This window comes from Lethenteron reissneri, chromosome 62 (assembly GCF_015708825.2).
Source record: "Lethenteron reissneri isolate LAM-NWPU_2019-01 chromosome 62, ASM1570882v1, whole genome shotgun sequence".
Lineage (NCBI taxonomy): Eukaryota > Metazoa > Chordata > Hyperoartia > Petromyzontiformes > Petromyzontidae > Lethenteron > Lethenteron reissneri.
The window spans coordinates 5795220-5820998 of NC_083840.1; the positions used below are offsets into that span (position 1 = coordinate 5795220).

Below are 25779 nucleotides of genomic sequence, written 5' to 3' on the forward strand. Positions count from 1 at the left end.
AAGATGCAGCAATCGTGGCTGTGACGGTTCCACCTGAAGACGGAAGCTTGTGTTGCCTCCGAAACGTCGTGATTTTTATTTTATTTTACTTTTATTAATTTTAATTTTTTACCTACGTGACTTTACCGAAAACACCTAAGAACATGCGTGACTTCCCAGTTATCGCTGTGATTGGACGGAATAAGTCACATGGCGCTCGATTCATTCGTAACTTCCCGGCTGTCATGGTGATTGGACGGAATCGATCACATGGGGCTCAATTTATTCTTAACTTTCTGGTTATTGCTACGATTGGACAGAATCGAATTCGCTGCTTCCTAAACCAAATGCCTTTTGTTCTAAAGAATCTGAATGATGCACACCGTCGATGTTGTTGGCGAGCGGATGATGCGTTGTCGTTTTTTTGTTTTTTTTGGGGGGGGGGAAGGACGTGTACATTTTTAACCATCGTGTTGATAAAACTATTCTAAAAAACTATCAAAATGAACGGCACTTACTCGAATAAAACGGTGAACTGGAAACCCAATGATTGCGAGGTTTAGTCTTGAGTGTCGTGCGGCGAACTTTGTGAGCGTGTGTGTTAATGTGTGTGATAGTGTAGGGGTTAGCGCTACGCTGCGCTACAAACCTGGCCACCCGGGTTCGATTCCCGCTCACGGCCAACATCGGTGACGATTATCTGAACCGGTCCTGGGCCTCCCCTAGGTCGACTCAGCCTCAAATGAGTACCTGGTGCGGTGTAAACATCGCCACTGGGGAGACAAAGGCGGCCGGGCGTGGTGCTGGCCACCGACCCCTTCGTGTGCCGTGCCGGCCTTCATAGGTGCTCGCTAACAGCACTTGCCCCTGCAGTCTGTTAAGGCTATACGATGGATCTTTGTCTTTGTCGGTATGTGAGATCCTAAACTCTGCCTTCCCTGGCGTGGCCAGGAGAGGGGGGTAGACGATCTTTACGGAGAGCCAACCTCTTGCCCCTTGCCAATGAACATCTGGGTAGCTCGCGCCAGCAACCGATTCTTCTGATGAGATGCTGAATTTCGAAACCAGCCCACACACTTTTTCTTGTACTGAACCAAATGTTCAAGCCGTCCTGACTGCTGACGAGACAATGAATGTGGAAACCAGCCCACACTTGTTCTTGTACTGAACCAAATGTTCAAACTGTCCTGACTGCTGAAGAGACACTGAATGTGGAAACCAGCCCACACTTTTTCTTGTACTGAACCAAATGTTCAAGCCGTCCTGACTGCTGAAGAGAAACTTGATGTCAACACAGGCTTCAGAACCTTATTTAATCGTTTTATCGAACCAACGGCAGCCCTTCGCAATCGCAGGGGACGTGACAGCGGTCACGGCAGGTGACCGGAGACTAACGGAGCTCATCGGATGTCTGACACAAACGCGTGTTGTCTTCACAACGCGATGATGAACGCATTAAGGGAACGCGTTTCTTGGTGGATGCCGATTGGAGGTAGAAGGCGATCGAGCGAACGGTTGTAACGGCTGCCTCGGTGCAGCATCGTCATCACACGAGGCATTGGGATGCTGTTGGATGCTTCTAGAACAGTGATTCTTAACCTGAGTTGCATCACGCACCACGCACCACCCCAAAATGCCCTTTCTGGGGGGTAGCGAGACGTGGCGAGATTTTTTTTGGAAGGTAAATCATCAAATGCAGCAACGGGCACGCAAGTACAAATTATAATGGTGCGTTTCTTGCCAGTGTCGAAATAGAGAATGTATAAATTTCGATTTAAAGCTTTCGTGACTGCAGGGATTCATCTCCTTGGTTCTTCGGTAAAGTCACGTAGAAGGGAAGTAATACAATAATAAAAATAAAACATAATAAAATAATTCTCACATTTCGGCCGAAACGTCGTGAGAATTATTTTATTATGTTTTATTTTTATTATTTTATTACTTCCCTTCTACGTGACTTTATTTTTTATTTTATTTTTAAAACATAAAAAATGTATTTAATTATGTTTTATTTTTTATTTCCCTTCTACGTGACTTTACCGAAATAAAAAAATGAAACATAATAAAATAATTTCATTATTTTTTATGTTTTATTTTTATTTCCCTTCTACGTGACTTTACCGAAAGAGCCAACAAAACTGTTTCATTGCCAGAAGGGGTGAAACCAATTCTTATCAGTACAACTTACTTTGTTTCATCAAACGCGATGTGTTTATTAACATTGAACATTTTTTTGAACAATTGAGAATCAAAGGGGTGCAAAGGCTGCGTTGGCTGGGTCATGTAGCCCGCATGCCCAGCCACCGCATGCCTAAACAGCTTTTGTTTGGCCGGATAGAGGCGGCTAAACGGGCGAGGCACGGGCTAGAGAAGAGATGGAGTGACGTGGTACAGGAGGACGTGGAGCTGAGTGGACTTGCCGATGACTGGTACCAGCGGTGTCAAGATCGGCCTCTGTGGAGGAGGCTCGTGAAGGACGCTACTGGGCAGTTGGAGGCAGTCGCCCTCCAACAACAACGGAAAACAGAGGAGCGACGCTCACAACAACGAGCGGAGCACCGGGCGGCTAAAACGCAGCAAGTTGGCACAGTAGTACCTGGGTCTGCCCCGTGACCTCCTGTCAGCGAGCGTTCGACACTTCACGTGGCCTAAACGTGCACACCTCCTCCTCCTCCACCATCCTCCCCACCCATCACCTCCTCTTCATTCCCTTCCCAATCGTCCCTCTCCATCTTCCACCTCCTCCTCCTCCCACAGCTCCACCTCCTCATCCTCCACCATCCTCCCCACCCACCTCCTCCTCCTCTTCATTCCCCTCCCAATCGTCCCTCTCCATCCTCCTCCTCCACTTCCTCCTTGTCCACCTCCTCCTCCTCCTCCTCCCACAACTCCTCCTCCTCCTCCTCCCACAACTCCTCCTCCTCATCGTCCTCCTCGTCGTCCATGTCTGGGCACGCGTACGAGAGCATCGCCTCCACTTGCAGGTGCACGATGGCGGCCTCCGGGTGGAGTCGGGGCGGCCCCGAGTGGGCCACGTTCATGGCCCAGGCGTCCACCCAGCCCAGCGGCAGGCCCGACAGCAGCCGCCGCAGGGCCACGTTCTGCTGGCGCGCCAGCCAGTCGCTGCCGTAGGGCGCCAGCTGCACCGACTGCGCCTACGGGGAGGGGGGGGGGGGAGTTTAGACGAGACACCCTGGGTGTTGGCCGCGAGCAAGATTCGAACCCGGGTCACCATGTTCATAGCGCAGCGCGCTAACCGCTACACTACCGCTCCCCGCACACACACACGTGTACACACACACTAGTACACATACACGTGTACACACACACACACGTGTACACACGCACACGTGTACACACACACACGTGTACACAGACACTAGTACACATACACGTGTACACACACACACGTGTACGCACACACGCGTACACACACACACGCGTACACACACACGCGTACACACACACACGCGTACACACACACACGCGTACACACACACACGCGTACGCACACACACACACGTGTACATGCACACACACATGTACACGCACACACGTACACACACACACACGTGTACACACACGTGTACACGTACACACACGTACGCGTACACACACACGTGTACATGCACACACACATGTACACGCACACACGTACACACACACACCTGCGTGTTGGCGGTGCGCACCACCACGACGGTGCCCGGCTCACGCGCCAGCAGGGAGCCCAGCGCCCGCCCCAGCGCCCGCGCCCTGCGCACGAACACCCCCAGCGGGAAGCTGGTGAAGTGCGCGCCCAGCGACAGCGCCACCACGCAGCCGCGGCCGCCCTCCAGGCGCGCCAACCGCGGCGCCTCCCATCGCAGCGTGTCGGCGGGCACCCCGGTGAAGCGGATTGGGGGGCCGTGGCAGTGGTAGCGCAGCGACGTGGAGCGCGACGCGTCCACCGCTAGCAGGGGGCCCGTGCTGAGGGGGGCGCCGGTCGGGACCTGGCGGAGAGCTGCGTGATGGGCGGGCGGGGGGCGAGTTGTTAAGACTCCATATATATACCAGTCGTGGCTGTGACGGTTCCACCTGAAGACGGAAGCTTGTGTTGCCTCCGAAACGTCGTGATTTTTTTATTTTATTTTAATTTTTTTATTTTACTTTTATTAATTTAAATTTTTTACCTACGTGACTTTACCGAAAAAACCTAAGAATATGAATCGTTGCAGTCACGAAAGCTTCAAATCTAGAACTCGATGACGCCTTCTTCTTTACCGACGACTCCTTCTCCTCGTCGTCCCGGCTACAGTGGAGCAGCCTCGGCATCGTCGCCGTGACGATGGGGCGACGTTCGCTCATGCAGAGCAGGGGGAGAATACAAACTGCACTCACTCTCACACACTCACTCACTCACTCACACACTCACACACTCACACACTCACTCACACACTCACTCACTCACACACTCACTCACACACTCACTCACTCACACACTCACTCACACACTCACTCACACACTCACTCACTCACTCACACACTCACTCACTCACACACTCACTCACACACTCACTCACTCACACACTCACTCACACACTCACTCACACACTCACTCACTCACACACTCACTCACACACTCACTCACTCACACACTCACTCACACACTCACTCACACACTCACTCACACACTCACTCACACTTGCACTCACTCTCATACACTCACACTCGCACTCACACTCACTCACACACTCTCACACGCACACTCACTCACACTCATACACTCACTCTCATACACTCACACTTGCACTCACACACACTCACACACTCTCACACACTTGCACTCACTCTCATACACTCACACTTGCACTCACACTCACTCACACACTCTCACACGCACACTCACTCACACTCATACACTCACTCTCATACACTCACACTTGCACTCACACACACTCACACACTTGCACTCACTCTCATACACTCTAACACACACACTCTCACACACACACACTCACACCGACTCTCACACACTCTCACACACTATCACACTCTCACACACACACTCTCACACACACACACTCACACCGACTCTCACACACTCTCACTCACTCTCACACACAATCACTCACTCACACTCACACACTCACACACTCACATACTCACAATCACTCACTCACTCACAATCACACTCTCACACACACTCTCACACACTCGCACACACTCACACACTCACACCGACTCTCACACACTCACTCACTCTCACACACACTCACACTCTCACACACACTCACTCACTCACACACACACATACTCACTCTCACTCACACAGTCACTCACTCTCACACACACACTCACACACACCGACACACACTCACTCTACATTCAAGGGGGCTATGGGGTACAAGGCACCAACCCCACTCAGACAGAGAAAGCACACCACAGTCTGGACTCGAACCCAGGCCTTGCCGCGTTTTCCACTCACTGGGCACGAAGTCCACGAGGTGCTCGAACCACTGGCGCACGTTCGAGTCCCCGACGAGGTGAACCCTCTTCCCCGCCAGGCAGCGAGCCACCCGCTCCGGGCGCCTGAACCGCAGGGAACGGCACGACGGCTGCAGCCAATCGCCACGCAGGAAGTATCCGTACTCAGGTGGGGGCCCCGGGGAGCACACGGGGAGCCGGTGACGACGTGGTGGAGGTGGAGGTGGATGGTGATGAGGTCTGCCCGTGTCTGTCAAGGACACACGCAAACACCAACACCACCCCCCGTGTAGCCGTAACACTTACACTATGAGACGTCTCCTTTAGCAGCGGCAAAATGTAGTGATGTGTTTTTACCCTTTCAACTGGTACAAAAACTGACGCCTTTGTACAAGGCATCATGTTTGCAATAACCACAACACAAGCAGCCATGCCGGCCTTCAGAGGCGCTGCTTCGCGAGGCTGTTCAAGGCTACCTGGGGGACCTTTGCCTGTGTGCTCACCAGGGTGCGGCACGCGAAGATGAACGGTGATCCGGTCCGAGCCCAGCACGGGAATTGGAGTTCTCAAGTTCACGCCACTAACACGCACACAAAGACAAAGATCCCCCGCGTAGCCTTAGCAGACTGTTGGGGCAAGTGCTGTTAGCGAATAGCAACGCACAACAAAGACAAAGATCCCCCAGGTAGCCTTAGCAGACTGTTGGGGCAAGTGCTGTTAGCGAGTAGCAACGCACAACAAAGACAAAGATCCCCCAGGTAGCCTTAGCAGACTGTTGGGGCAAGTGCTGTTAGCGAGTAGCAACGCACACACAAAGACAAAGATCCCCCAGGTAGCCTTAGCAGACTGTTGGGGCAAGTGCTGTTAGCGAGTAGCAGCGCACACACAAAGACAAAGATCCCCAGGTAGCCTTAGCAGACTGTTGGGGCAAGTGCTGTTAGCGAGTAGCAACGCACACACAAAGACAAAGATCCCCCAGGTAGCCTTAGCAGACTGTTGGGGCAAGTGCTGTTAGCGAGTAGCAGCGAACTCACTCACAAAGACAAAGATCCCCCAGGTAGCCTTGGCAGACTGTTGGGGCAAGTGCTGTTAGCGAGTAGCAGCGCACACACAAAGACAAAGATCCCCCAGGTAGCCTTAGCAGACTGTTGGGGCAAGTGCTGTTAGCGAGTAGCAGCGCACACACAAAGACAAAGATCCCCCAGGTAGCCTTAGCAGACTGTTGGGGCAAGTGCTGTTAGCGAGTAGCAACGCACACACAAAGACAAAGATCCCCCAGGTAGCCTTAGCAGACTGTTGGGGCAAGTGCTGTTAGCAAGTAGCAATGCGCACACACAAAGACAAAGATCCCCCAGGTAGCCTTAGCAGACTGTTGGGGCAAACTATTTTGTTTATTCTACCAGGTGCAAGGCCCCTACGTAGCTATTTTTCAGAAGCGACCCTGACCCATCACGAGTGATGGGTCATCGAACGTGGCTCATCACCGTCACCGCCATCACGTGGACATTTTGTAGCAGCAGCCGGATACTCTCAACACGTGGCGTTCATTCTAAACGTGGCGGGGAAAGCCGGAGGACTCGGAGACAAATCCACACGACCACGGGGAGAGAGACACGCAAACTCCAAATACACAGCAGCAGGCGTAAGGGTCGGGATCGAACCCACGACCTCCTGTAGGCCAGGCGAGGTAGTCAACATCTCCTAGCCACCGTGATGATGATGAGAGAGAGACACGCAAACTCCAAATATACAGCAGCAGGCGTCAGGGTCGGGATCGAACCCACGACCTCCTGTAGGCCAGGCGAGGTAGTCAACATCTCCTAGCCACCGTGATGATGATGATGAGAGAGAGACACGCAAACTCCAAATACACAGCAGCAGGCGTCAGGGTCGGGATCGAACCCACGACCTCCTGTAGACCAGGCGAGGTAGTCAACATCTCCTAGCCACCGTGATGATGATGAGAGAGAGACACGCAAACTCTAAATATACAGCAGCAGGCTTCAGTGTCGGGATCGAACCCACGACCTCCTGTACACACCAGGCGAGGTAGTCAACATCTCCTAGCCACCGTGATGATGATGAGAGAGAGACACGCAAACTCCAAATACACAGCAGCAGGCGTCAGGGTCGGGATCGAACCCACGACCTCCTGTACACCAGGCGAGGTAGTCAACATCTCCTAGCCACCGTGATGATGATGAGAGAGAGAGACGCAAACTCCAAATATACAGCAGCAAGCTTCAGTGTCGGGATCGAACCCACGACCTCCTGTATACCAGGCGAGGTAGTTAACATCTCCTAGCCACCGTGGTGATGATGATGATGATGAGAGAGACACGCAAACTCCAAATATACAGCAGCAGGCGTCAATGTCGGGATCGAACCCACGGCCTCCTGTAGAACAGGCGAGGTAGTTAACATCTCCTAGCCACCGTGATGATGATGAGAGAGAGACACGCAAACTCCAAATACACAGCAGCAGGCGTCAGGGTCGGGATCGAACCCACGACCTCCTGTAGACCAGGCGAGGTAGTCAACATCTCCTAGCCACCGTGATGATGATGATGAGAGAGAGACACGCAAACTCTAAATATACAGCAGCAGGCTTCAGTGTCGGGATCGAACCCACGACCTCCTGTACACACCAGGCGAGGTAGTCAACATCTCCTAGCCACCGTGATGATGATGAGAGAGAGACACGCAAACTCCAAATACACAGCAGCAGGCGTCAGGGTCGGGATCGAACCCACGACCTCCTGTACACCAGGCGAGGTAATCAACATCTCCTAGCCACCGTGATGATGATGAGAGAGAGAGACGCAAACTCCAAATATACAGCAGCAAGCTTCAGTGTCGGGATCGAACCCACGACCTCCTGTATACCAGGCGAGGTGGTTAGCATCTCCTAGCCACCGTGATGATGATGAGAGAGACACGGAAACTCCAAATATACAGCAGCAAGCTTCAGGGTCGGGATCGAACCCACGACCTCCTGTACACCAGGCGAGTTAGTTAGCATCTCCTAGCCACCGTGATGATGATGAGAGAGAGAGACGCAAACTCCAAATACACAGCAGCAGGCGTCAGGGTCGGGATCGAACCCACGACCTCCTGTATACCAGGCGAGGTGGTTAGCATCTCCTAGCCACCGTGATGATGATGAGAGAGACACGCAAACTCCAAATACACAGCAGCAGGCGTCAGGGTCGGGATCGAACCCACGACCTCCTGTAGACCAGGCGAGGTGGTTAGCATCTCCTAGCCACCGTGATGATGATGATGAGAGAGAGACACGCAAACTCCAAATACACAGCAGCAGGCGTCAGGGTCGGGATCGAACCCACGACCTCCTGTAGACCAGGCGAGGTAGTTAACATCTCCTAGCCACCGTGATGATGATGAGAGAGACACGCAAACTCCAAATATACAGCAGCAGGCGTCAGGGTCGGGATCGAAACCACGACCTCCTGTACACCAGGCGAGGTGGTTAGCATCTCCTAGCCACCGTGATGATGATGATGAGAGAGAGAGACGCAAACTCCAAATATACAGCAGCAAGCTTCAGGGTCGGGATCGAAACCACGACCTCCTGTAGACCAGGCGAGTTAGTTAACATCTCCTAGCCACCGTGATGATGATGAGAGAGACACGGAAACTCCAAATACACAGCAGCAGGCGTCAGGGTCGGGATCGAACCCACGACCTCCTGTATACCAGGCGAGGTAGTTAACATCTCCTAGCCACCGTGATGATGATGAGAGAGAGACACGCAAACTCCAAATACACAGCAGCAAGCTTCAGTGTCGGGATCGAACCCACGACCTCCTGTATACCAGGCGAGGTAGTTAACATCTCCTAGCCACCGTGGTGATGATGATGATGATGAGAGAGACACGCAAACTCCACATACACAGCAGCAAGCTTCAGTGTCGGGATCGAACCCACGACCTCCTGTATACCAGGCGAGGTAGTCAACATCTCCTAGCCACCGTGGCATCAAGATAGATATCGTAAATTCTCTGCGCTTGGCAAACTCCGTCTGAGATGCAAACTGCAGGACGTGGAGCGTTCCAAGATCTCAATCACACTCTCCCTCCCAAACTAAATCTGCTGCGGTTTCAAAACTAAATAAACTAACACAGAGAGATAAACAGAGGCCCACAGAGATACTAAGACACTCATAGAGATACATAGAGACCAACAGAGATACACATAGACTCATATCGTCTCTGTGAGTCTACGAGTTTCTATGTGAGTCTATGGGTCTCTGTGCGAGTCTATGGGTCTCTGTGTGAGTCTATGGGTCTCTATATGAGTCTATGAGTCTCTGTGTGAGTCTATGAGTCTCTGTGTGAGTCTACGGGTCTCTATTTGAGTATATGGGTCTCTGTGCAAGTCTATGGGTCTCTATATGAGTCTGAGTCTCTGTGTGAGTCTATGGGTCTCTGTGCGAGTCTACGAGTCTCTATGTGAGTCTATGAGTCTCTGTGTGAGTCTACGGGTCTCAATGTGAGTCTATGAGTCTCTGTGTGAGTCTATGTGGGTCTCTATGTGAGTCTATGAGTCTCTATGTGAGTCTATGGGTCTCTATTTGAGTCTATGGGTCTCTGTGCGAGTCTATGGGTCTCTGTGCGAGTCTACGGGTCTCTGTGCGAGTCTACGAGTCTCTATGTGAGTCTACGAGTCTCTGTGTGAGTCTATGGGTCTCTATGTGAGTCTACGAGTCTCTGTGTGAGTCTACGGGTCTCTGTGCGAGTCTACGGGTCTCTGTGCGAGTCTACGGGTCTCTGTGCGAGTCTACGAGTCTCTGTGTGAGTCTACGGGTCTCTGTGCGAGTCTACGACTCTCTACGTGACCCAGTTTCTCTGTGCACGTGACCTGCGCGTCTTTTCACCACGCGCCCCCCCCCCACCCCCCGCCCCCCCCAGATGCAAATCACCCCTGAAACGTGATCCACCGTCGCCCTCCAACAAACCTGAATATTACTTGGAATCTCCATCATCATCTCTCTTTCTCTCTCCATAAATATGTTGGTGCGTGGAATTTCGAGACGAGACCGCAAAAGGCAAAGCAAAAAAAGGGGGGGGGGGGAGAGATTATCGCAGGACCTCCGTGGGGGGGGGCGATGCAAATGTTGCCCGCGCGGCAAAACCCCGTGAGGTGCCGAGAGGGACATAGACAGATTTACAAGAGGGAGAGAATATTTAGGTGACGCGATGGGGGCGAATCAGCTGGGGACCGGGTGGGTGGCACAGGTGAGTGAGAGGGGTCAGGGTGGGTTGGTGACACCCATTGACCCCCCCCCCCCCCCCCCCTGGCAGCACGCTCCGTGCGTGCGCCGCACATTTGCATGGCACACGAGACGGCGCTCCACTTCGCAAGCAAATCGGCGGAGCGCGGCGCGGACACAAGTCCTGGGGCAGCACCCGGAACACGGCACGTGACACACGGCACGTGACACAGCACGTGACACACGGCACGTGACACACGGCACACAGCACGTGACACACAGCACGTGACACGGCACGTGACACACGGCACACAGCACGTGACACGGCACGTGACACACAGCACGTGACACGGCACGTGACACAGCACGTGACACACGGCACGTGACACACGGCACACAGCACGTGGCACACGGCACGTGACACGGCACGTGACACACGGCACACGGCACGTGGCACACGGCACGTGACACACGGCACGTGACACACGGCACGTGACACACGGCACGGCACGTGACACACGGCACGTGACACACGGCACACAGCACGTGGCACACGGCACACAGCACGTGACACACGGCACGTGACACACGGCACGTGACACACGGCACACAGCACGTGGCACACGGCACACAACACGTGACACACGGCACGTGACACACGGCACGTGACACACGGCACGGCACGTGACACACGGCACGTGACACACGGCACGTGACACGTGACACACGGCACGTGACACACGGCACGTGACACACGACACACGGCACGTGACACACGGCACGTGACACACGGCACATGACACACGACACACAGCACGTGACACACGGCACGTGACACACGGCACGTGACACACGACACACGGCACGTGACACACGGCACGTGACACACGGCACGTGACACAGCACGTGATACACGGCACGTGACACACGGCACACAGCACGTGACACACGGCACGTGACACACGGCACACGGCACGTGACACACGGCACGTGACACACGGCACACAGCACGTGGCACACGGCACGTGACACACGGCACGTGACACACGGCACGGCACGTGACACACGGCACGTGACACACGGCACGTGACACGTGACACACGGCACGTGACACACGGCACGTGACACACGACACACGGCACGTGACACACGGCACGTGACACAACACGTGATACACGGCACGTGACACACGGCACACAGCACGTGACACACGGCACGTGACACACAGCACACGGCACGTGACACACGGCACACAGCACGTGACACACGGCACGTGACACAGCACGTGACACACGGCACACAGCACGTGACACACGGCACACAGCACATGGCACACGGCACACAGCACGTGACACACGGCACACAGCACGTGACACACGGCACACAGCACGTGACACACGGCACACAGCACGTGGCACACGGCACGTGACACAGCACGTGACACACGGCACGTGACACACGGCACACAGCACGTGACACACGGCACACAGCACGTGGCACACGGCACACGGCACGTGACACAGCACGTGACACACGGCACGTGACACACGGCACACAGCACGTGACACACAGCACGTGACACACGGCACACAGCACGTGACACAGCACGTGACACACGGCATGTGAAACATGACACACAGCACGTGACACACAGCACACAGCACGTGACACACGGCACGTGACACACGACACACGGCACGTGACACACGGCACGTGACACACGGCACATGACACACGACACGTGACACACAGCACGTGACACACGGCACACAGCACGTGACACACGGCACGTGACACACAGCACACGGCACGTGACACACGGCACACAGCACGTGACACACGGCACGTGACACAGCACGTGACACACGGCACACAGCACGTGGCACACGGCACACAGCACGTGACACACGGCACACAGCACGTGACACACGGCACACAGCACGTGACACACGGCACACAGCACGTGGCACACGGCACGTGACACAGCACGTGACACACGGCACGTGACACACGGCACACAGCACGTGACACACAGCACGTGACACACGGCACACAGCACGTGACACAGCACGTGACACACGGCATGTGAAACATGACACACAGCACGTGACACACAGCACACAGCACGTGACACACAGCACGTGACACACGACACATGGCACGCGCCCGCATGCAGCATCGCCTTAAGCGACCATTTTTCTTGCGTGTTCTTCCTGACATGGATCTCGACAACACGTCTGTATTGTGCCAGGTTTGTGAGGACCCGCGGAGCTGCTGGGTCGCTCTTCTGCCACGCCGTCGACATCGGGGAGAAACTGGGAGCAATCCCTCTTCCATGTCCGGCTTGAAAAGTAATTTCATGAAGCGACAACTTTGTGCGTGCGCGTGCTTTTACTTTGTCGATCTTCCCCTACGTGAGGTGGCACCGAAGGAGACGACGTCCAACGTACACGACACGCGTGCCCGTGGCGTGACAATGCGACACGCGTGCCCGTGGCGTGACGATGCGACACGCGTGGAGTTTAGCGGCGGAGATCTGTCGGAGAGGGGGTCTCATTACCAATACCAGCGGTGTCAAGATCGACCTCAGCGGAGGAGGAGGCTCGTGAAGGACGCTACTGGGCAGTTGGAGGCAGTCGCCCTCCAACAACAACGGAGGGCGGAGGAGCGACGCTCACAACAACGAGCGGAGCGCCGGGTGGCTAAAGCGTAGCAAGTTGGCACAGTGGGGGGCACAGGTGGTGCATCAGCCAGTCGTCTCGGTCATCTCAGTCAATCGACCCATGGTACCTGCTGGGTCTGCCCCGTGACCTCCTGCCAGCGGGCGTTCGACACTTCACGTGGCCTCAAGGTGCACGTGGCCTGGCACAAGCGTTGTGGTGACGTCACCGCCACTTAGTGGCGAATGGCGGTTGTTGTTGTTGTGTGTGTGAGTCACTGTGTATGTGTCTGTGTGTCAGTGTGTGTGTGTGGGGAGCGATAGTGTAGTGGTTAGCGCGCTGCACTATGAACCCGGCGACCCGAGTTCGATTCCCGCTCACAGCCAACACCAGTGGCGATTATCTGAACCGGTCCTGGGCCTCCCCTAGGTCGACTCAGCCTCAAATGAGTACCTGGTGCGGTGTGTAAACATCACCACTAGGGAGACAAAGGCGGTCGGGCGTGGTGCTGGCCACCCACCCCCTCGTGTACGGTTGCGGCCTTCATAGGTGCTCGCTAACAGCACTTGCCCCTACAGTCTGTTAAGGCTATATGGGGGATCTTTGTCTTTGTGTGGGGGAGCAGTAGTGTAGTGGTCAGCGCTACGCTGCGCTACAAACCTGGCGACCCGAATTCAATTCCCGCTCACGGCCAACACCGGTGACGATTATCTGAACCGGTCCTCCCCTGAGTACCTGGTGCGATGTGTAAACATCGCCACTCGGGAGACAAAGGTGGTCGGGCGTGGCCTTCATAGGTGCTACTCGCTAACAGCGCTTGCCCCTCCAGTCTGTTCACACAGTGGAGGTGGGGGGAGGGAGCCTTTGTCTTCGAGTGAAAATAAGTATAACCCGTAAAAACAAAGTTTTTCACTCTAAATCCTTTATATGCGTGGCGGCTAGAGTCCTCTCGTCCTCTGGCTTGAGATGGCTGCCACCTATGGGTAAGATGATTGTCTGTAGTATTAAACAATTGGTAATTAAATATTTAATTTGTTTTCCCTAAACAGTGTCAAATTTTGGAAAAAAATTTTGACGAACATTAATTGTCTCGCACAACGAGTCTGTGTGCAAAATGTCAGCTCGATTGGATCACGGGAAGTGGGTTAAACAACGACCGAAAGGTTTGCACGGTCCTAAGCAAGCAAGCAAGCAAGCGAACTTAATATAAAGGATTTAATTAAACAATAAAATGAAGCGTTGTGATCGCCACGCGTTTTCTCTTTTGACGCGCCCCGCCGTGCGAGGCCGTGCGGGGGCCTTCCTACAACGCCGAGGCTACGAGAGAAGAAAACGAAGAAAAGCCAATGCAACTTCATCCAAAAGTCTTGAGTCAGGATGGAAATTGTCTCGTGTTATGCACTGGGTAGTTTAGGCAATGAACCTTGACCCCCGTGTCTCCAAGTGAAGATCCTCGCAAAAAAAAACGTCCGCCGGTTCAACCGGCATTGAGGCAAGGGACCCCGACCCTGCTGATGAACACACTGAATGTGGAAACCAGTTCTTGCCCATGAACGTCCGCCGGTTCAACCGGCATTGAAGCAAGGGACCCCGACCCTGCTGATGAACACACTGAATGCTGGACTGATCCTTGCCTCTAAGCACCTGGGCAGTTTAGCCAGCAGCGATTCACGCGAACCTGGCTCTGCTGACGAGACACCGCGTGTCGAAACCGGACCAAGGATCTGCCCGCGCGCGAATCGTTAAAATGATCGCACTCCCAGAGCTTAAAAAAAATATTTTTCTTGCAGATTTTGTGCCACCAATTATCATGCCACTTGCGCCGCTGTTGACGTCGCGAGATCGGAAATCCGTTGGGAAGTCCCCGAAGAGCGGCGCGAGCCCGCGGAGGCGGACATCACAGAACTACCGCTGAGACCACTTTCTCCTTCAGGTGATGCTCCGATCCAATCGGAACGGAGCCCGCGGAGGCGGACATCACAGAACTACCGCTGAGACCACTTTCTCCTTCAGGTGATGCTCCGATCCAATCGGAACGGAGCCCGCGGAGGCGGACATCACAGAACTACCGCTGAGACCACTTTCTCCTTCAGGTGATGCTCCGGTCCAATCAGAACAGAACCAGCAGAAGCGGACAACACAGAACTACAACTGAGACCACTTTCTCCTTCAGGTGATGCTCCGGTCCAATCAGAACAGAACCAGCAGAAGCGGACATCACAGAACTACAACTGAGACCACTTTCTCCTTCAGGTGACGCTCCGATCCACTCGGAACGGAAACCCAGCAGAAGCGAACATCACAGAACTACCACTGAGACCACTTTCTCCTTCAGGTGACGCTCCGATCCACTCGGAACGGAAATCCAGCAAAAGCGGACATCACAGAACTACCACTGAGACCACTTTCTCCTACAAGTGATGCTCCGATCCAATCGGAACAGAAAACCCAGCAGAAGCGGACATCACAGAACTACCACTGAGACCACTTTCTCCTTCATGTGACGCTCCGATCCACACGGAAAACAGAAAACCCAGCAGAAGCGTACATCACAGAACTACCACTGAGACCACTTTCTCCTTCATGTGACGCTCCGATCCACACGGAAAACAGAAAACCCAGCAGAAGCGTACATCACAGAACTACCACTGAGACCACTTTCTCCTTCATGTGATGCTCCGGTCCAATCGGAATAAAAACCCGTGGAAGCGGTTATCATAGAGCTGCGTCCGAGATCTTAATCAAGTGACATCTGGTTCACTCAACAGCACTTTCACACCGCCCCAGCATATGGGAGTAATGCTCCACGCATGGCAGGCCAGCTGATCATGACAATTCTCTTAGAATTTATGCAAATAAAGTAACGAGAGCAAACTTTAATCTGATGGGGGTTTATTTTTTTTGTTTTTGTTCCCGCAGGAATTGGTGACTGCACTGACCCTGGCAACGCCACCCAACCTCGAGAACCAAGTTCAACCACAGGCGGGTCTCTATGGGTCTCTATGAGAGTCTACGGGTCTATCTGTGAGTCTATGGGTCTCCTTGAAAGTCAAAGGGTGGGTCTATGGGTCTCTGTGTGAGTCGATGGGTCTCTGTGCGAGTCTATGGGTCTCTATGCAAGTCTATGGGTCTCTGTGCGAGTCTATGGGTCTCTGTGCGAGCCTATGGGTCTCTGTGTGAGTCTATGGGTCTCTATGCCAGTCGATGTGTCTCTATGCGAGTCTATGGGTCTCTATGCAAGTCTATGGGTCTCTGTGCGAGTCTATGGGTCTCTGTGTGAGTCTATGGGTCTCTGTGTGAGTCTATGGGTCTCTGTGCGAGTCTATGGGTCTCTATGCAAGTCTACGGGTCTCTATGCGAGTTTATGGGTCTCTATGCGAGTTTATGGGTCTCTGTGTGAGTCTACGGGTCTCTGTGCTAGTCTATGGGTCTCTATGCAAGTCTATGGGTCTCTATGCGAGTTTATGGGTCTCTGTGTGAGTCTATGGGTCTCTGTGTGAGTCTATGGGTCTCTATGCAAGTCTACGGGTCTCTATGCGAGTTTATGGGTCTCTATGCGAGTTTATGGGTCTCTGTGTGAGTCTACGGGTCTCTGTGCTAGTCTATGGGTCTCTATGCAAGTCTATGGGTCTCTATGCGAGTTTATGGGTCTCTGTGTGAGTCTACAGGTCTCTATGTAAGTCTATGGGTCTCTGTGCGAATCTATGGGTCTCTGTGCGAATCTATGGGTCTCTGTGCGAATCTATGGGTCTCTGTGCGAATCTATGGGTCTCTGTGCGAGTCTATGGGTCTCGATGCGCCGACTCTTTATACACACACACCACGCTCTTCCCTTCCGATGCCAGAAGCCACTGGTAGCTTCGCTTTGAAATCATTATCATTATCGAGGTTGATAAACTCATTTCTTTAGAACTGCTCGTTGTTGTTGTTGTTGTGTTTAGTTTGTTGCCCCCCCCCCCCCATCCCCGCACCCCCCGATTCACGCGGTTGGCTACGTACGGTGCGAAAGAAGTTCAACATACTGACAGAGACCCACAGACTCGCAGAGAAACCGATAGACTCACACAGAGACCCACAGACTCACATAGAGACCCATAGACTCACACAGAGACCCATAGGCTTACACAGAGACCCATAGACTTACACAGAGACCCACAGACTCACACAGAGACCCATAGACTTACACAGAGACCCATAGACTCACATAGAGACCCATAGACTCACATAGAGACCCACAGACTCACATAGAGACCCACAGACTCACATAAAGACCCACAGACATTTACAGAGACCCACAGACTCAGAGGCCCACAGACTCACACAGAGACCCACAGACTCATAGAGAGACCGATAGACTCACACAGAGACCCATAGACTCACACAGAGACCCACAGACTCACACAGAGACCCAAAGACTCTCACAGAGACCCACAGACTCACAGAGACCCACAGACTCACACAGAGACCCACAGACTCACCTCTCCACACCCTCAAAGACAAAGATCCCCCATATAACCTTAACAGACTGTAGGGACAAATGCTGTTAGCGAGCACCTATGAAGGCCGGCACGGCACGCGAGGGGGTGGGTGGCCAGCACCACGCCTGCACGCGTGCGTTCACGCCTGCGCGCGCGGATGGAGATGCAAACGTCTGCGCGGCGTGTTTCTCGTTGAGTGATAACAAAGATTACGACCGGGAGATGAGCATCAATCCTCAAACCCGCTCACCCATTCACTCACTCACTCACTCACCCACTCACTAATTCTATCGCTCACCCATTCACTCACTCACTCACCCACTCATTCACTCAATCGCTCACTCATTCACTCACTCAATCGCTCACCCATTCACTCACCCACTCATTCAATCGCTCACTCATTCACTCACTCATTCACTCAATCGCTCACACATTCACTCACTCACCCACTCATTCACTCAATTGCTCACCCATTCACTAACTCACTCACCCACTCATTCACTCACCCACCCACTCACTCAATCGCTCACTCACTCGCTCACCCATTCACTCGCTCACTCACCCACTCATTCACTCAATCGCTCACTCATTCACTCACTCATTCCCGCAATCGCTCACCCATTCACTCACCCACTCATTCACTCACCCACTCATTCACTCTATCGCTCACCCATTCACTCATTCACTCGCTCACCCACTCATTCACTCAATCGCTCACCCATTCACTAACTCACTCACCCACTCATTCACTCAATCGCTCACACATTCACTCACTTACTCAATCGCTCACCCATTCACTAACTCACTCACCCACTCAATCGCTCACACATTCACTCACTCATTCACTCGCTCACCCATTCACTCACTCGCTCACTCACCCACTCATTCATTCAATCGCTCACCCATTCCCTCATTCATTCGCTAACCCATTCACTCATTCACTCGCTCACCCATTCACTGAAGGCTACACGGGGGATCTTTGTCTTTATCCCTTGTCAAGGTGGCCTTCTCTCTGTTTTGCCGGCGTCGTCAGCATCATCATTATCGTCATCATCATCGTCAGCAGCATCATCATCATCATAGTCAGCAGCAGCAGGAATGGTCTACCCACTGCTGCATGAAGGCCTCTGAGAAATGCTCTTAAGATGACACTTCACCCAAACAGAGTCGATTTGAGGAGCGTTTCCCATACCCGGAGCCGTGAAACACCTCAAACTAAACTAGAAACAATCTTTACTATACCAGGCAAGGCCCACGGAACTGTGTAGTTCTCCATCAGAAGCCACCTGGCCGTCACCAATGATAGCTCAACGAAGTAACTCATCATCATCACCGTGTGGAACTTGAGAACAACCTCTCCGGGGAGGAATTCCACCTATCTGAGTTTTTAACAGACAACGAGACAAGAAGTCACAGCTTCTCGAGACGCTGGCCTTCCTCAAGAGATGCCGAGATAACAAGGTCATACCCATCGCTTTACTAGGACGGTTTTATTGGAATTTCTCTTTACTTGATGCAGCAATCGTGCTGTGATGGTTCCACCTGAAGACGGAAGCTTGTGTTGCCTCTGAAACGTCGTGATTTTTATTTTATTTGTATTTAACTTTTATAATTTAAATTTTTTAACCTACGTGACTTTACCGAAAAAAACCTAAGAATATGAATCCTTGCAGCCATGAAAGCTTCAAATCTAGAATTTAGAACAACAGCCAAATGCTCTAAAACTCGTGGTGACGTGGAATCTAAATGTGGAGGGGGAAAAACCGGTGGACCCAGGCAAAAATCCACGCCACCACGGGGAGAGACACGTAAACTCCAATATACAGCAGCAGGCGTCAGGGTCGGGATCGAACCCACGACCTCCTGCATGCCAGGCGAGGTAGTTAACATCTCATAGCCACCACGGGGAGAGACACGTAAACTCCAATATACAGCAGCAGGCGTCAGGGTCGGGATCGAACCCACGACCTCCTGCATGCCAGGCGAGGTAGTTAACATCTCCTAGCCACCACGGGGAGAGACACGTAAACTCCAATATACAGCAGCAGGCGTCAGGGTCGGGATCGAACCCACGACCTCCTGCATGCCAGGCGAGGTAGTTAACATCTCATAGCCACCACGGGGAGAGACACGTAAACTCCAATATACAGCAGCAGGCGTCAGGGTCGGGATCGAACCCACGACCTCCTGCATGCCAGGCGAGGTAGTTAACATCTCCTAACCACCACGGGGAGAGACACGTAAACTCCAATATACAGCAGCAGGCGTCAGGGTCGGGATCGAACCCACGACCTCCTGCATGCCAGGCGAGGTAGTTAACATCTCATAGCCACCACGGGGAGAGACACGTAAACTCCAATATACAGCAGCAGGCGTCAGGGTCGGGATCGAACCCACGACCTCCTGCATGCCAGGCGAGGTAGTTAACATCTCCTAGCCACCACGGGGAGAGACACGTAAACTCCAATATACAGCAGCAGGCGTCAGGGTCGGGATCGAACCCACGACCTCCTGCATGCCAGGCGAGGTAGTTAACATCTCCTAGCCACCACGGGGAGAGACACGTAAACTCCAATATACAGCAGCAGGCGTCAGGGTCGGGATCGAACCCACGACCTCCTGCATGCCAGGCGAGGTAGTTAACATCTCCTAGCCACCACGGGGAGAGACACGTAAACTCCAATATACAGCAGCAGGCGTCAGGGTCGGGATCGAACCCACGACCTCCTGCATGCCAGGCGAGGTAGTTAACATCTCCTAGCCACCACGGGGAGAGACACGTAAACTCCAATATACAGCAGCAGGCGTCAGGGTCGGGATCGAACCCACGACCTCCTGCATGCCAGGCGAGGTAGTTAACATCTCCTAGCCATCACGGGGAGAGACACGTAAACTCCAATATACAGCAGCAGGCGTCAGGGTCGGGATCGAACCCACGACCTCCTGCATGCCAGGCGAGGTAGTTAACATCTCCTAGCCACCACGGGGAGAGACACGTAAACTCCAATATACAGCAGCAGGCGTCAGGGTCGGGATCGAACCCACGACCTCCTGCATGCCAGGCGAGGTAGTTAACATCTCATAGCCACCACGGGGAGAGACACGTAAACTCCAATATACAGCAGCAGGCGTCAGGGTCGGGATCGAACCCACGACCTCCTGCATGCCAGGCGAGGTAGTTAACATCTCCTAGCCACCACGGGGAGAGACACGTAAACTCCAATATACAGCAGCAGGCGTCAGGGTCGGGATCGAACCCACGACCTCCTGCATGCCAGGCGAGGTAGTCAACATCTCATAGCCACCGTGGCTGACTTGTAACATCCTACACAATACCACTATCCTGGCCACAGTGACGATTACTGCTGGCAGTAGCGACGATGCTGCTGCTGCTGATAATGATGCTGCTGATGATGATGATACTGCTTATGATGATGGCGCCGATGATGATGACGATGATGATGACGATGATGATGGTGCCGATGATGGTGCCGATGATGGTGTTGCCGTTGATGATGACGATGTTGATGATGTTAATGTTGCCGATGATGATGACGATGTTGATGATGACGATGCTGATGCCACCGATAACCAATCATCACCAATAACTTGAATATTTAGACCAATAGAGATATACAGAGATCCAGTGGTACACAGACACCCACAGAGAGATATTTAGATACCCATAGAGATACACGGAGACCCACAGAGATCATGAAAGACCATCAGGGGAACTCAACATTGCCATTAAAGCTCCCTGGGACTTATTGCAACATGCACAAATAAGACGAGATTCTTAAAAAAAAATAACATATCTGAATCCTTCTGCACATTTACACAAAAGTCAAATGTACAAAACTGCCCGGGTGCAGGCCTTAGGTTTTGTGAATAGCAAATGAGGCGAATTTAAATAAACGCTCATTTAAATACATTATGCGCGTGTGTGTGTGTGTGCGTGTGCGCGCGCGCGTGTGTGTGTGCGCGCGTGTGTGTGCGTGCGTGTGCGCGCGTGTGTGTGCGTGTGTGCGCGCGTGTGTGCGTGTGTGCGCGCGCGTGTGTGTGTGTGCGTGTTTCTCGTTGAGTGATCACAAAGATCACGACAGGGAGATGAGCGTCAATCCTCAAACCCGCTCACTCTATCGCTCACCCATTCACTCACTCACTCATTCACTCCATCGCTCACCCATTCACTCACTCACTCATTCACTCTATCGCTCACCAATTCACTCACTCACTCACCCATTCACTCACTCACTAACTCACTCACCCACCCATTCACTCTATCGCTCACCCATTCACTCACTCACTCACCCACCCACCCATTCACTCAATCGCTCACCCATTCACTCTATCGCTCACCCATTCACTCAATCGCTCACCCATTCACTCTATCGCTCACCCATTCACTCTATCGCTCACCCATTCACTCTATCGTTCACCCATTCACTCACTCACCCACTTATTCATTCAATCGCTCACCCATTCACTCACCCACTCAATCGCTCACCCATTCACTCACCCACTCAATCGCTCACCCATTCACTCATTCACTCGCTCACCCATTCACCGAAGGCTACACGGGGGATCTTAGTCTTCATCCCTTGTCAAGGTGGCCTTCTCTACGTTTTGCCGAGAAGCGGCGTGTCCGCCATCAGCTTCTGTGAGACACAGAACTCAACGCAGCTCCCACTCTGTCAATGGACTGTCAAAGTGTTTAGACTGTAAACTAATTTTTTCGTGTTCCAGGTAAACACATTCCTGCTGCGGAGGGAGCTGGTAGGAACACGTCGGGTTGCTCGGTCAATGGCCTGCAGGGTCAACGGCGGCGTGGTGTATTCCGCACATATGGGCGAACTGTGAGGGCGGGCACAAGCCGGCGTGAGTAGGTGAAACGTTGAGTTTTATAAGGGCACCACGGGGTGACCAGCCCCTCCCCACCCAGCCCCACCCACCAACCCGCCCACACTCACCCACCCACACTCACCCACCCACCCACACTCACCCACCCACCCACCCACACTCACCAATCCACACTCGCCAACTCACCCACCAACCCACACTCACCCACCCACACTAACCCACCCACACTCACCAACCCACCCACACTCACCAACCCACACTCACCAACCCACACTCACCAACCCACCCACACTCACCCACCCACACTCACCCACCCACACCCACCCACCCACACCCACCCACCCACACTCACCAACCCACACTCACCCACCACCCACGCTCACCCACCCACACTCAGCCACACTCACACAACCACCCACACTCACCCCCACCCACCCACCCACTCACCCACCCACCCACCACCCCACCCACTCACGTCTGCAGGAGCCGCTCGTCCCCCGCCGTGAGCAACCCGCCGCGGTATCCGCCCTTCGAGTGGTCGCGGCGCGAGGAGCAGGGCAGCGCGGGAGCCCGCGGGCGCACGCACACCCAGCGCTCGCTCGCCTCCCTCCGGCCCGACAAGTCGCACAGCGGCCGGCGGCCCCCGGGGGCCCGGACCGGCCGCCGCCACGGCCACCGCCACCACCGCCGCCACCACGGGGAGGGCGATGGGGGCGGCGATGGGGGCGGGGAGAGGTATTCTGGGAGGATGTTGCACTCGGTGGTCTCGGAGAGAGTGCCCAGGCGGAAGAGACTCCTGCCAGGAGAGGGGATGACGATGGCAATTGTTATAGTGATTGGAGCAATTGTCCATTGTTTTTGTTGTTGTTGGACTCATTGTTATTTTTGCTCACCCCCACACTCACCGCCACACTCACCGCCACACTCACCCCCACTCTCACCCCCACACTCACCGCCACACTCACCCCCCACCACACTCACCCATTCATTCGCTCGCTCACCCCCACACTCACCCCCACACTCACCCCCACACTCACCCCCACACTCACCCCCACACTCACCCCCACACTCACCCCCACCCATTCATCTGCACTACGAGGTTGACCAATAGGTCCAGGCAGGATCAGTCACCGGCACCACCATCATCGTCATCACCACCATCACAACCAACACTGTCATCACAACCACCACCATCATCACCACCACTACCGTTGTCGTCGTCGCCACCGTCATTATTATCACCACTACCACCACCAACATCACCACCGTCATCGCCATCATCATCGTTGTCATCGTCGTCACCATTGTTGTCGTCATCGTCGCCATCACCACCACCGCCGTCATCGTCATCATCGTCGTCATCAACATCATCATCGTCGTCGTCATCGTCGTCATCGTCGTCACAGTCGTCATGGTCGTGGTGGTGGCCCCGCACTCGACCTGAAGTAGACCTTGTCGGGCCGCTCCTCCCGCAGGCGCGCCAGCAGCTGGACGGCCTCGGCGGGGTGCACGAGGCTCACGGCCACCGTGGCGGCGCCGGCCCACGCCAGCGGGAAGGCCACGCCGTAGGTGCCGTCCCCTCGGTCCGCGTACCGCACGGCGGGGACGGCCGCACGGCCCACGGGGACCGAGAGCAGACGGGCCTGGGGGGACGCGTGGAGACACGGGGGGACACGTGGGGAGACGTGGACACACACACGCGTGGAGACACGGGGGGAGACACGGGGGGACGCGTGGAGACGCGGGGGGACACGTGGGGAGACGTGGGGGGAGATATGGGGGGAGACACGGGAGGAGACGCGGGGGGAGACACGGGGAGACGTGGACACACACGCGGGGGGAGACACGGGGGGACACGGGGAGACGTGGACACACACGCGTGGAGACACGGGGGGAGACACGGGGGGATGCGTGGAGACACGGGGAGACACGTGGGGAGACGTGGACACACGCGCGGGGAGACACGGGGGGAGACACGGGGGGAGACACGGGGGGAGACACGGGGGGAGACACGGGGGGAGACACGGGGGGAGACACGGGGGGAGACACGGGGGGAGACACGGGGGGAGACACGGGGGGAGACACGGGGGGAGACACGGGGGGAGACACGGGGGGAAACACGGGGGGAGACACGGGGGGAGACACGGCGGGAGACACGGGGGGAGACACGGGGGGAGACACGGGGGGAGACACGGGGGGAGACACGGGGGGAGACACGGGGGGAGACACGGGGGAGACACGGGGGGAGACACGGGGGGAGACACGGGGGGAGACACGGGGGAGACACGGGGGGACGCGTGGAGACACGGGGAGACACGTGGGGAGACGTGGACACACACGCGCGGGGAGACACGGGGGAAGACACGGGGGGGACGCGTGGAGACGCGCGGGGAGACACGGGGGGAGACACGGGGGGAGACGCAGGGGGAGACGCGCGGGGAGACACGGGGGGAGACACGGGGGGAGACGCGGGGGGAGACGCGGGGGGAGACACGGGGGAACGGAGACACGGGGGAGACACGGGGGGACACGGGGAGACGTGGACACACACGCGTAGACACGGGGGGAGACACGGGGGGACGTGTGGAGACACGGGGGGAGACACGGACACACACGCGGGGGGGGGAGACACGGGGGGAGACGCGGGGGGAGACACGGGGGGACGGAGACACGGGGGGACACGGGGAGACGTGGACACACACGCGTAGAGAGACACGGGGGGACGCGTGGTGACACGGGGGGAGACACGGGGGGGGTGGGACGGGGGGGGGGGGACGGGGGGGAGGGGCTGCGTGGCTCCACCCACCTCTAGGAAGTCTCCGCCGTAGCCCTTGGGGCGGCCCAGGTGGTCGTGCGCCCGCACCGTCACCTCCAGCGTGCCGCCCACCACCAGCCGCCCCGTCGGGGACGTCACCTCCACCCAGCTGTGCGCTGCGGATGTGGTGGCCTGGGGGGGGGGGAGGGGTGGAGGGGGGGGGGTGGAGGGGGGGGTTTGGTTGGGTATGTGCAGCGGAAATTCTCTTCCCGCATTCATCCCCACGGATCGTCTCCCACTCTCCGTTGGCTCTCCTCCCGTCTCGCTGCACTACCAGACAGCCCCCGCTGT

General features: G+C 55.0%; 1 protein-coding gene across 1 annotated transcript in view; it reads right to left on the reverse strand.

Annotated features, from left to right (window-relative positions):
* Nucleotides 1–2888: 2888 nt before the first annotated feature.
* LOC133358489 (NXPE family member 3-like) overlaps nucleotides 2889–25779 on the reverse strand; it is a gene marked incomplete at its 3' end in the record, with an annotated part of 180920 nt that continues 158029 nt past the window's right edge. Inside the window, exons 5-11 of the mRNA XM_061576826.1 lie at nucleotides 25480–25620; nucleotides 24114–24316; nucleotides 23149–23469; nucleotides 5946–6022; nucleotides 5444–5692; nucleotides 3648–3979; nucleotides 2889–3134 (exon numbers count right to left, since the gene is read on the reverse strand). Of these exons, the coding sequence (XP_061432810.1) occupies nucleotides 2889–3134; nucleotides 3648–3979; nucleotides 5444–5692; nucleotides 5946–6022; nucleotides 23149–23469; nucleotides 24114–24316; nucleotides 25480–25620 (1569 nt within the window). The remainder of the gene's footprint in view (nucleotides 3135–3647; nucleotides 3980–5443; nucleotides 5693–5945; nucleotides 6023–23148; nucleotides 23470–24113; nucleotides 24317–25479; nucleotides 25621–25779) is intronic.